The following is a 12375-nucleotide window of genomic DNA, read 5'->3' on the forward strand; positions in this document are numbered from 1 at the left end:
CAAAGCACAGGGTGAGGCTGACCAGATTCTACAGAGTTGAGTTTACGAGGATGGCTCCCAAAGAGCTGAGGGTGTCAGACGGCTTCTGATTAAAAACAGTCTTCCATGCTTGAGGTTTTCCATACAAATCTAATCATCTGCCATGAGCAGAAGAAGGCACTTAGCGACTGGGACTTCTACTATGATTAGTAGGTTTAAGAGAGATCAATAATAGCAGGAATATCATAGCCACACAGCTGTGGAATTTGATTAGCTCCCACTCTGAAAGGACTTCAGTGACATCTTCTGTTCTCTCTTATACAGAGCTTTTCTTCCCTAGGTGCCAAGGTGCTTTAGAATCATAGGGTCAGAAGGGACCACCAGGGTCATTTAGTCTAACCCCTTGCCAAGATACTCACAGATGGTGAAACTGAGAAAAAGACAGAGCAGTACCTTGCCCCAGGCCACCCAATGAGTCAGTTTCCAAACCAGGAATAGAACCAAGATCTCTTGGTTCCAAACCCCACGGCTTTCCACTAGACCACCCTGCTTTCCCAAGAGAGCAGTAGAAGGGGAAAAAAGTTAATAGAAACTCGTATTGTTCCTCATGCTCTAGCGCAGCGAGGTTAACAACTTGTCATGCAGCACGTGGGCGCCTTTACGGTGGAGTATTCGCTGCACATGGAGGATGTGCCAAAGGGACAGAGATATACCTAGCTGGCTACATTTCTGAGAGATGAACAGAGTTTTTAGCATTCCAGTTATAATGGCGGCGAACGGGTAGAAAACGAGACACACACACACAAAGATGCCAGGTGCCAGAGGAGAGGGTACATGACAAGCAAAATGACACGCATCCATCCGGAGGGCGCTAAACAAGCAAATTTCACCTTGGGCTCCCGACGCCACAGACAGTCCATCAGGCGACTGAGGTCACTGGAGTCCCTCCATGTAACTAGTCAATTGCTAAGCACGGCTGACAGCACATCAATCCCTGCAGAAGTGCCTGCCCCTGCTCCCTGATAGAAGCATTGCCGATGACTTCAGTGGGAAGAGGAGCATGCCTGCTATGTTACATCCAGTGGGGCATGGTACACCAGGAATGATGCGGTGCTTGACATGTCTGTTTGCATGTAGCGAGGGGACATATGTCCTGAGGCATTTGGATCTGCTTTACCTTACTCTGCAAACCCTCCCCACCCAGTGCCTGCATTCAGTTCATTTTCCACTTGCCCTGCTCCCATCTCAGTCCTACCTTTGTCTCTCCTTCCTGCACCTGGGGCTCTAGATCTGTCTCCACCCTGCCCCCTCTGCCACTAACAGCCTCCCTCGACTTGTGTGATAAACAGCTGCCTTCATCGGCCATCCAATCCTTCCTCTAAAATCCTCTTCTCAGCCAGCGTCCCAGCCCACAGCTAGTGTTATTCACAAAAACAATCCCAAAATATAATCAGCTAGGAGCCTTGTAAATAACACTCCCTTTGCAAGCCAGGCTGCCCTCAAGAGCAATTTTACCCTCCCCTTTGTTTCTTGTCCTTTCCCCACCTTCCCCCGATGGTTTCTTGTCATCTCTCATTATCTTGTTTCCCTAATTTGGAGTGTAAATGCCTCAGGGCAGCAATCTTCTTGGTTACTTGTCAGGAAAATGTCTTGCACATTAATGGTGCCGTAGAAACAGATCAGTAATAAGCACTAAAGAGTTGAAGTTCCATGTGTCAGCGTGCAAGAGGCATTTCCTTACCTCATGTTAGCTAACACATGGTAACTAGCAAGGTACAACCCTCATGAAGACAAGGCACTTTGTTCAGAATTTTGCTTCATATTAGTTACCGTATGGTACATAATGCACCTTTTTTCCTAGTAAAGATGCAGCCATAGTGCATGAAGACATGCTTACGGTCTTTGCCGGTTTAAGGGAACAGATGTAAACTAAACCGAAATCCACCCTGCGGTTGGCACCAGTTTAACTAAATCGGTTTTAAAAAAAAATCAATTTAAGTCAAATTGGCGCAACTTCCATGTGCAGACATGGCTAAACCATTGGGTATGATTAAAACCTAGCCACTTGTCCCTTTCACCTCTCCTGGTCGCTGGCAGCAGCCCAAGCCTCAGCCTGCAGGTCAATCCATCATGGCTTACAAGCCAGAGGAGGTAAAAGCGTCACTTACCTCATCCAGTTTGGTTTGGTGGCAAGGAAAAGAGAAGGTGAATCCCAGGGGAAGCTTCTTGTCCTTCATGTTCAGCTTTTCCATGAAGTTAGCCAGGCATTCGGCAATATGATCAAAGAGCTGTGGAACAGAGATCACCACCCGTTAGACTGCTCAGACCCTGAGTCGCCCTAATCTGTCTATTCAGCATAAGGGCCCAATCCAGCACCCATTGGAATGGGTCAGCACAAAGTCAGGTCAGGATCATTTCACAACTGAACGCGCTGGATCCTACATTCCACTGGGTGCCTCTGACTGTGTTTCACTTGCTAACGTCACTCACCTTCGCTCAAGCAATTCAGCTATGAGAGAATAACCCTCCCCCAAGTAAGGAAACTTATGGCCACTACCTGTAAGGCTATCTGTAACACTGGCGGAAACTTTCACAGGCATGTAAAACATTCCTGATTGTTACTGGTTTGGTATTCTGGGACTTTATAGAACACATTGTAATACAAATCCAAACAGTTATTATTAAGACTCACTTATCAGTTGCCCATTACCATAGTGTCTACGTGTAGTTTGCTTAGTTTAAAATAAATCCTTAAGCATGTCTTCTGTGTATCAGTCTGGGAGATTTTCAGAGATGAAAACAACTTTTTGGGAAAGGAATTTGATATCTCGTGGTTAAAGCAGGAGCTCTGGGATTCAGGACTCCTGGGTTCTCTTCTGAGTTCTGCTGGTGACTCTCAGCAAGTTTTGACAAGTCACTTCACCTCTCTGCATTTCAGTTTGCCCTCTGTCACAGCGGGGGTAGAAGGAACTAGCTAATTTTTTATCATGAGCTTTGAGGTCTTGGAACCTAGGGTATTAGAGCAAAATATTATGAGTCCCTTGACAGTTCAGGATGGTCCAGTCCTTTGATAAAGAAAAAACCTCTCTTACTTGGTTTTTTAGACCTTGAGTGCACGGAGGATTTGAAATGAATTTTCACAGAGATATGTTAACACAATAAATGCAACTGAGATTTAGTTATGTCCTCACCAAACCAAAGCTTTGCAGGGTAGCTCTTTTAAGCAGTCGCTGCCCACCAGTGCAAACCCCTAGCATAGACAAGATAAACTGTGATAAGCAGCTATTTGCACTGGTGCATCGAACTCAGGTGTCAAGCCGGGGTCAGTGCCAGGGCGCAAATTTGTCTATCTGCACATGGGGCCCAGTAGGTGGCTGGAATAGAGATAAATTCCCAACATAGACAAGGCTCTGCCTGCTGCATCACCCAAGCTGACTGTGGATCAATCCTCACTATCCATTAGTTTCCTTCTAAGTTTTCAGCAGAGAACAGAGCACTGAACTCCAGATCCCTCAGCTGTTTATTCCAAGGCGTTTTCCCCGCCTCTTGCCAGACTGTAAACCCCAGGTAATGACGAATCTCATTTAAAGCATGAACATCTCTCTGCAAGGGACTTAAAGTGCTTTCTACACACAAGGCTTTAATGAGAAAAGCAAAGACAGCTGGACAGACAGATTACACCAGTTTGTCTTCGAGTGGTATAAAGCAAAGAGGGGGGAAAATGACTGGATTACCGTTTAAAAACTATATTCCCTGCGACTCACACACAACAGTCATCCCCCTTAACAGTCATTTACTATTATCTTATTCTATTTGCATTTATTTTGTGTCAAACTCTATTTTCTCCCATACAATGCGCACTGTTATTTTATTCCATTTATATTTATTTTGAGCCAAAATCAACAGCACAAGGAAAGGGTTAGGAGACAACGTGTTTTGTCACCTGCCTGTCTCTACTTTACACTTACGTAGTTCTTTCTCTCTCCATCTCAAAGCACTTTATTAACGGTGGGCATCATTAGACTCACAAGTCAAAGGGAGAAACTGAGGCACAGAGCAGGGAAGGGACTAGCAGGTTGGTGGGAGAGGTGACAATGGAACCCAGGTGTGCTGACTCCTAACATCTTTAATTCCCCCCACATCAGCATCTTGCAACAATACTACAATCTCCTTGCTCTACTCCTGCCCCCCTCTATCCAGAGCACACACGCCTCATACAGAGCTGCAGAGGATGAACTCTGAGCATGTCATCACAGCACCCACTGGGTGTCACCCCCCTCACGTGGACAGCGAGAGAGATTTCCCTGGACAAGAAAGTGGCTAGTGATTATTACGTCTGACCAAGCAGAGGAGCATCTTTCCATTGCATGGTTCCTGCATCGCCCTAGGGCAGATATGATGCTGTGAGACAACATGTGAACTGATGGGCGGTGGCGGGGGGGCTTTTATGTAAGATTTAAACTGGGATTAGGCACAGTTGGGGGAGGATGGAATCAGAGGGGAATTAAGAGCTACACGTGGTCTGCTTCACTTCTGTCCTTTCAATGCTGGCGGCTACTTGAGGCAGACCAGAGTATGACCCTCTCTAGGGCCAAGATTTTTAGAGACTGGCAGTTTTGATTGCTGAACACGAGACACCTTTTAAGGGGCCTAATTTACAGAGAGTGATGAGGACCTGCCTTCTGAAAACAAGGCCCCGTTAAGGGGTCTCAAATTGGGCATCCAGGAGAATGGTGGACATGTTGACACTAGGAAAAAAGGTGCATTTAACATGTATTAGAAATCCCTAGTGGAGAGATGGCAAGTTGTAGTTTGAACACATTAGTTGTGAACCCTAGAGTAGATACCTGCCAGCTACCACATGTTAAAATACAAACTGGCCTGTCTACACCAGGGCAATGTGTGTTAAAAACCCACCTTTACCAGTGAAGGCAAGGCCCAAGTTACCTGAAATTATTAGTTGCTTTTAAAAGCCTTGGCCCTTTGCACTTACACAGCCCCGATGGCTGTTGCATCTGAGCAGGGGTTGTTTCCTTCTCGAATACCCAGGAGAATCACGTCGGGAAGACCCAGCAGGCTGGGTGAGTCAGCAAGAATGTGTGTGTGTGTGGTTGGGGGGATATTAAACCTACCTGTACCCCGCTCCCACGCATGAGATCCTCTGGAATGGCATAGATCTGATTCTCCATTTCTACCTTCCGCAGGCCGTTATCAGACACCTTCACTCTCAGCACACGGAAGTTTGTGCCGCCAAGATCCAAGGCCAAGAAGTCTCCATTCTCTGCAGGGGCAAAGAGAGAAGAATATCGTGTTAGAGGCCTCTGTCTTATTCACACACACACACACACACACACACACACACACACACACACCTTTAAAATGAAGCTATGGAATGACTGCCTATTTACGTGGGCCAGATATGCTACCACTGGCAGTGGTACTAGGCTGCTTTTAACAATAAGCAATAGTGGTTTCTGGCACTTTACTGGTTTGCTGAAATCTCCCCATTTAGTGCAATCATCCTGCAATCCCTGCTTGGGCAGACGCAGCCAGCCAGCTCCGCCACAGAAATAAGGCATGGTCAGGAAAAGGGCTAAGTGAGCATCTCTCCAGGCCAGACCCCACTGACACGGCCCTGAATGGAACTTAAGCTGAAAAACTGCTCTCAAGAAAGAGTGACAGCCATACTGCCAGTGCCCACCCGCCACGAGTGAATCCCACTCTCAACACAGCTATCCCTTTGGGTGGAGGGGGTGAAAATTACCCCCTCAGGAAAGAATCTGACACCCAGGGACCCTTCAACGAGCTATAATGCAAGCAGCTCTGTGGTGGAGGATGAGGCAATTAGCCAGAGCAAGTTGCACAAGGTAGTCGGGGAACTGTGGCCTGTGACACAAATAGCTCATACAGAGAGTTACGAGATCTTCTGCGTTCACAGAGCAGACAGCGATGCTGTTTTTAAGGCTGGAGGCCACATGGTCTTAATTAGAGCAGAGGAACTGAGCCAGGAGACCAGATGCCGTTCCCGACTCTTCCACCGCCTTGCTGCGTGACCTCAGGAGAGTCCCTCCATCTCCATGCTGAGTAATTCAAACCCAGGGGACCGGTTTCAAAGCAGGACTTTTTTGAAGGAAGGTGTAGCGGGGTGGTCACCCGCTCCGGCTCAGAAAGGGTTAAAGCCAGCCCTGGGAGAGGGCTGAGACTGGGGAGGAAAGCCTGGACTGATTGGGGAAGGCAGTAACAGCTGGGGCCATGCCCCAATAAGGCCCAGCTGGTCCCGTTAAGAGGCTGCAAGCCAGAAGCCCAAACAGCCTCTCTCTGCTTGTAGAGAGAGAAGGGCCTGGCTGCTGGGAAGCTCAGGGTGCCTAGAGTGAGGCAGGGCTAGGGAGCTCCAAGCTGGCAACTCCCCAGGCTGCAGGGCCTTGTCCAAGGCCCCAGAGAGGCACTGGGTTCCAGAGAGGGGCAACAGGTCCAGACTCAACCTTGCCTATGATGAGTGGCTTATACTGCAGTCTGCCCCAGGGAGTGGGGCTAGATGATGACTGGCAGTAGCCTTACACTGAGGTGAGGTGGGGTTAGTGGGTGGGGGTTCCCTGGGGAGGGGAGACCCAAAGAGAAAGGGGTTACTGCCAGGGGGCAGCCCCCAGATAAAAGGGGTCCGGGAGGTACATGGGGGCCAAGAGGCGAGGCGGATCACCGTCTGCAGAGGGCGCTCCAAGGCTGGCAGAGCTAATTCCCATGGATGACCAGCAGGAGGCGCCGGAGGGGTGAGTTCACAGGCTTACAGAAGGATTTTGAAGTGTAAATAAGAGAGATTAAGTGATCACCGAGGGACAGAATGGAAAGACGCCCCTGAAACATCACAGGACCATTGCCACGCACTTGGGCAAACTTTGTAAATACAGGACTCCATTCTCCTCTCACCTACGCTGGGATAAAACCGGCACAAAGCCCAGTGGCCAACAGGGAAAATGGGAGTAAGAGCACTATACTAGAAAAAGAGCCTAAGACATAAGGCCCTGTATCAGAGGCCTGGTGTGAGGCCTGAACTAAAGTAGCGGTCAAGCCTTGCTAATATAAAGCAAAGTTAGCAAGAGACAGGCTGAAAGCAGAAGTCAGGTTCTTCCCCACAGGTTCCAGGTGGGTTTGTACTCGACACGGTTAGGTGCCACCACTTGCCACAGCCCACGCTAGCATGGCTACGCTAGGGTTACCATCTGTCCGGGTTTCCCCGGACATGTCCGGGTTTTTCAGCTTTAAATGGCCGTCCGGGGGGGGGGGCGGGGGGATTTCTAATAAGGTAGAAATGTCCGGGGTTTCCCCCTTCCCCTCATGCGGAGTGCGGCGCGGCTGATTGGACGGCTGGGCCTGATTGAAAGCTGCTCACAGCCACTGGGGCCTCTAGCAGCCAGAGTCCCTCCCTCTCTCCCGCTCCCTCCTCCCCCGCAGAGCAGCACCACAGTGTTTGGCTGCACGTGGAGCTCGCAGCTCTCCCTCGGCCTGGGGGGTGGGGGGGAGCAGACAAGGGACAGGGAACAGGGGGGGTTAGATTGGTCAGGGGTTCTGGTCAGGAGAAGGGGGTGTAGAGAGCAGTTGGGGCAGGCAAGGGACAGGGAGCCTTAGATAGGGGGTGGGGTCCTGGGAGCAGTTAGGGTGGGGGGGACAGGTAGGGGGATTCTGAGGGGGGGCGGGAAGTGGGAGGGGGCGGGGCTAGAGCGGCACCCCGTGTCCTCTTTTTTGATTGTTGAAATATGGTAACCCTAGGCTACGCTACTGTTTTTAGCGTGCTGCTTCGATGACAAACTAGCATGAGCAGGTCTGCTCAAGCTGGGAATCACACCCCCCAGCTTCAAGTGTAGACGTAACCTAAGATTGTGAGCTGGTCAGATCCTATAGCGATGCAGGGGGGAGGCAGAAAACAATGGAAGATAGATATACAACCCTAAATCTCAAGGCTGTCTCCAAAACCCTCATCATTAGAGGGATGCGAAGCAGCGTAAATCATCTACTACTTGAAAGTAGTGTAATCTACCAGCATGACAAGCAGAGAGGGAAAGTGAATCGAGTTTATCTGCCTATTTTGGTTGCCGTTAGTGGAGAGTTACAAACACAAACGCAGGCGAGACAGGCTCAAGTAACACAGCGTGATTTGGCTTGGTCTGTGGAGCGTAGGTTAACACACAGTTTCTCTGGAGTACGGCCTCCCCTTAATTAATTTGCTTTAGGGAGCCGTAACAAGTGTCACTGAGCTGAACCCACCTCCCAGAGGAGATGGGTAGCTAATTCTATTTTTAAAAAAGCATTCAACTTTATTTTCCCAGACACCACGATGGGCCACCACTGAGTTTGGGACAAGGAAGTTTAATGGCCAGCCTAACTGGTGGAAGCGCCAAGCTTACTATGTTAAATATTGAGCTGTGGGTGGGGGAGCAGGGAGGGGGAAAAAACCCACTATCAGCACTCTTAATTTCTGAACACACCAAATCTGCTGTGCTGGCTACTCCAGACAGATTACAGTGCCTAGGGACTGTAACGTACCCAATGATGCTTTTATAAAGGGGCTACAGTTGAAACAAAAAAAAAAAAAATGTAGTTAATTAGTATTCCAATGACACTGGGCCAGTTAGTGTCTTCCGTGAGGTCTTCTGCGGCAAAGACAGCTTGCTGTCCAAATCTGAAGGGCATTCAGTAGTAACGATGGCTTGGCTGGAACGATTATGGGGTTGACTTTGCAAAAACTTGGAGTGGGTGTGTGTGTGTGTGGGGGGGGGAAATCTGAGCTGAAACAATTGCTCATTTCTGTAAAGTTGCCTCTTCTCCCCCCACCCCAGCCCCAATCTCCTGTTTAAAATATCTTGCACTTCTGGGAAACTAATAACTAGCCAAGATCAGACCCCAGAGGATAATTTCTTTTAAAATCTCGTCTAAATCATCCTTCCACAAGCGATCCCAAGCTGCCACAATGAAGAGAGTTTAAACTTGAGCCAGCTCAATCGCTTAGTGGTAAGGGTGGTGAGATGCCGTGTGGAACACCGGGGTTTGAGGCAGTGGCTGTGCACTCCCTTGTGAGAGATCCAAGTTGGATCTCACTCCTGGGGCTGGCAGGCCTTGCGGGGAAGGTGGCTGGTCACCAAGGAAAGGAGGGAGAAACAGGTGCAGATTCTCAAGGGCACCCTCCTGTCAATCCCTTTTTATCCTCCTCAGCAAGCTAGGAAGCGAAAGCTTTGCCCAGACTGTGACACTTTGGTTATGCCCTAATTACTTACACTCATGTTATAAGGAGGAGATGCCAAGCTGATTAGGTCATTATTTAGCAAGCTTGGGACAGCCCCCCACCAACCCATCTTTATAAGGATTCAAACAATGCCTCCACGCCCGAGCCGAGCAGCAGAGAACTATGTGCTGTTTCAACCTGGGACCCAGATCACAGCTTGTGCCTTCTCTAACAATAACCCAATGCCTTTGAGCACTCTAGAGCAGGGAATTGTATGCAAAATGTTCTATTCAGCCTTTATACCATGCTAATCACATTGTGTTCTGCTCCAACATCTGCATACGACAGGCATCTGCTTCCATGAAAATCTTGAGCTTGGGATAGGTGCCGTGAGATTTATTTTTAAAAATAAAAAGTAGCCACTTTAATTTTAGGTAGGGTGAGTGTCAGTGACAACGAAGCTTGGCATAGCACAAATGTCTTTCATCCAGATATCAAAGCAATTTTTAAACATAAACAAAGACTCTCAGCCCGTCTGCAAGGTAAATTTATCTTCATCCCCATTTCACAGGTAAGGAAACTGTGGCAGAGAGAGACGTCTTCTGGGACTTGCACAAGGTCACAACAATTCAGGGGCATAGCTAGGATTTGAACTCAAGAATCACAACGTCCATTCTACAGACATAAAACCCCAACTAGGCACCACTGCTTCTCTCCTTGAGATACCCAATTTGCAGGTCAGGTAGCTTAGATCACCCTTGCATCAAGGTAAGAGGGTCTGAAAACTAACAGAGTCAGGTGGCTAAAATGGAGGCCCCCCCAGCAAGCTTGTTAGTTTCTCTGGTTCTTACAACAGTCACCAAGACAGCCCTTGTCTATATCTAGGACTCAACCACCAATGGGCAGCACCTGGTGTATCTTCACCGAGACAACCTGTAGGGAAAGCCAGGATCTGCACTGTGTTCAAGACTGGCTAATCCCAATTACAGAGAAGGCCTTTGTTTCATTTCCAAAAACACTAACCACCCTCTCTTCTCAAGTGACTGGTGCAAAACACCAGAAGGGACATTTAAAAGCTGTCAGGCTCTAAGTATTTTCAACGCCCAGTGTGGTGCTCTGCTCTGTTCAGTGTTGATAACAGTCGGCTGCGTGCGTGCGTTCCCTCTGTGCGCTGCCCCGGCTCTGCAGATCGCTGACACAGTAGACCCCGAGAGAATCCCCAGTGACCATAGACCATAAGGTACGAAGGGACCCGGCCAGTTTTATTTAGAGTTACCATACGTCCGGATTTTCCCGGACATGTCCAGCTTTTTGGGCCTCAAATCCCCAGCCGGGAGGAAATCCCAAAAAGCCAGACATGTCCAGGAAAATAGGGAGGGAGGGGCCAGAGCCACTGGGGCCGGCGGTGCTCGGCGGGGGCTGCTGGGGCCAGCAGTGCTCGGCCGGGGCCGGCGGTGCGGCGCTCGGCCGGGGCCCCAGGGCCCGAGCAACGCCGGGGCCAGAGCCTCTTGGCCTAGGCCGGCCGACCGCGAGAGGGAGCCGTTGGGGCCGGACTGGGCCGCGCCGCACCCTGCCCCAACCCCAGCTTACCTGCTGCCTCCCTGTTTCAGGCTTCCCGCGAACATTTGATTCGCGGGAAGCAGGGGAGGGGTAGGGGGAGAAGCAGGGGGCGGAGCATTCAGGGGAGGGGGCAGAGTTGGGGCGGCTACTTTGGAGAAGGGGAGGGGAAGGGGTGGAGTTGGGGCAGGAGCAGAGTTGGGGCGGGGCCGGGGCCCCGTGGAGTATCCTCCTTTTTTTAAATTAAAATATGGTAACCCTAGGTTTATTGCCAAACGAAACACAGTCTCTAGCTCCCCGGATCAGATGTCTACAGTTCTCCTAGTACATATGTGCTCCCTCACAATGGACCGGCTCAGTCAGTGGCGGGACTTTCCACTGCTCCCTAGGCCAGACAAAGGCAACTCCTCAGGGGTGCATTCTTATACACAGGTACAAACAAGTTACACATCACTCCTGACGTATTGAGGTACAACCCCTCTACGTAGTAAGGTGCCGCCTCTCACCTTGCACACGTTGGTTCGAACAAAAACAACTCTATCCATCATATTACCCTTTTGCCCTTGTCTTTAGGGTAGGTCCGCCTGTTCTTTGTTATCTGGGTGGAATGTGCAAGTATCGGAGTGTTCTGATATCATCCTGGCATATGTTTATATCTCTAGTGTCCAGTACCTTTTAGTTATGTGCATTTTTGCAACATCAACCCTTTCTTTGCCAGCATCTGTCAGCAGGGCCTACCTCTGGCTCACAGTTTAACTTTGCTTTATGTTAACTAAGTCTTGACCATTACTTTAGTTCAGACCTTAGGCCTCATATCGGGCCCCTGATACAAGGGTTTATGTTTCAGGGCCTCATCTTACCACAAGCCCCTTGTGGGAGGTGCTCATAATCTGGCAGGATCGAGCCTTTCGACTGTAAAAGTCTGTAGTTGCACAGACCAGAATTTCCTCTAAATCCCATACTGCACCTTGCACACCAACAGCAGCTAAGTATCCAGGTCACATGGTCTTACCAAAATAGCTTCCATCCAGGGAGCAACTCAATCCCTGTTGCCATAAGAGACACTGAGACACAGTAATTATAGTTGATACCAGCACAGAATTGCAAGACACACTAGCAGCAGCAACAGAAGAGCCACCTCTGGGGCTTTTTGGATCCGGTTTAATGTTAAGGTGTTATAAAGCGTCCAAAGGATGGGATTGGTCATCCAGACCGACTCTCAGAGTTTTTGGGGGAGAGAAAAGTGTTCTGGGTTGGGAAGGGGGGGTTGTTTTTTAGGGGTAGGAAAGAGTCTTTTTTGGCAGGATGTTTTTACTAAGAGCAAAATCCAACTATGATTGGAGATGCCAATTAAACAGTATTCTTTGCATTATGGTAGCGCGTGGAGGCCCCGATGGGGATTGTGGGCCCATTATGCTAAATGATGTAGACACACAGGGTATGTCTACACTGCAATCAGAGGTGTGACGGCAGCACGTGGAGATATACCTGAGCTGGCTTTCAGCTAGCGACTGCAAGTACCATCAGCAGTGACACTGCGGAAGCATGGGCTGTACAAGCCTGCCTGGGACACTGGGTCATTCTTCAGGCATCCAGTCTGTGCTGCCCCAGCGTCACTGCTATTG

The 12375-nt window shown here is 49.4% G+C and overlaps 1 protein-coding gene across 1 annotated transcript in view; it reads right to left on the reverse strand.

The window, feature by feature from the left end:
- Positions 1 to 12375, reverse strand: part of HK2 (hexokinase 2) — a 64554-nt gene that overhangs the window by 24587 nt on the left and 27592 nt on the right. Inside the window, exons 3-4 of the mRNA XM_034761745.1 lie at positions 5112 to 5260; positions 2148 to 2267 (exon numbers count right to left, since the gene is read on the reverse strand). Of these exons, the coding sequence (XP_034617636.1) occupies positions 2148 to 2267; positions 5112 to 5260 (269 nt within the window). The remainder of the gene's footprint in view (positions 1 to 2147; positions 2268 to 5111; positions 5261 to 12375) is intronic.

This window comes from Trachemys scripta, chromosome 2 (assembly GCF_013100865.1).
Source record: "Trachemys scripta elegans isolate TJP31775 chromosome 2, CAS_Tse_1.0, whole genome shotgun sequence".
NCBI lineage: Eukaryota > Metazoa > Chordata > Testudines > Emydidae > Trachemys > Trachemys scripta.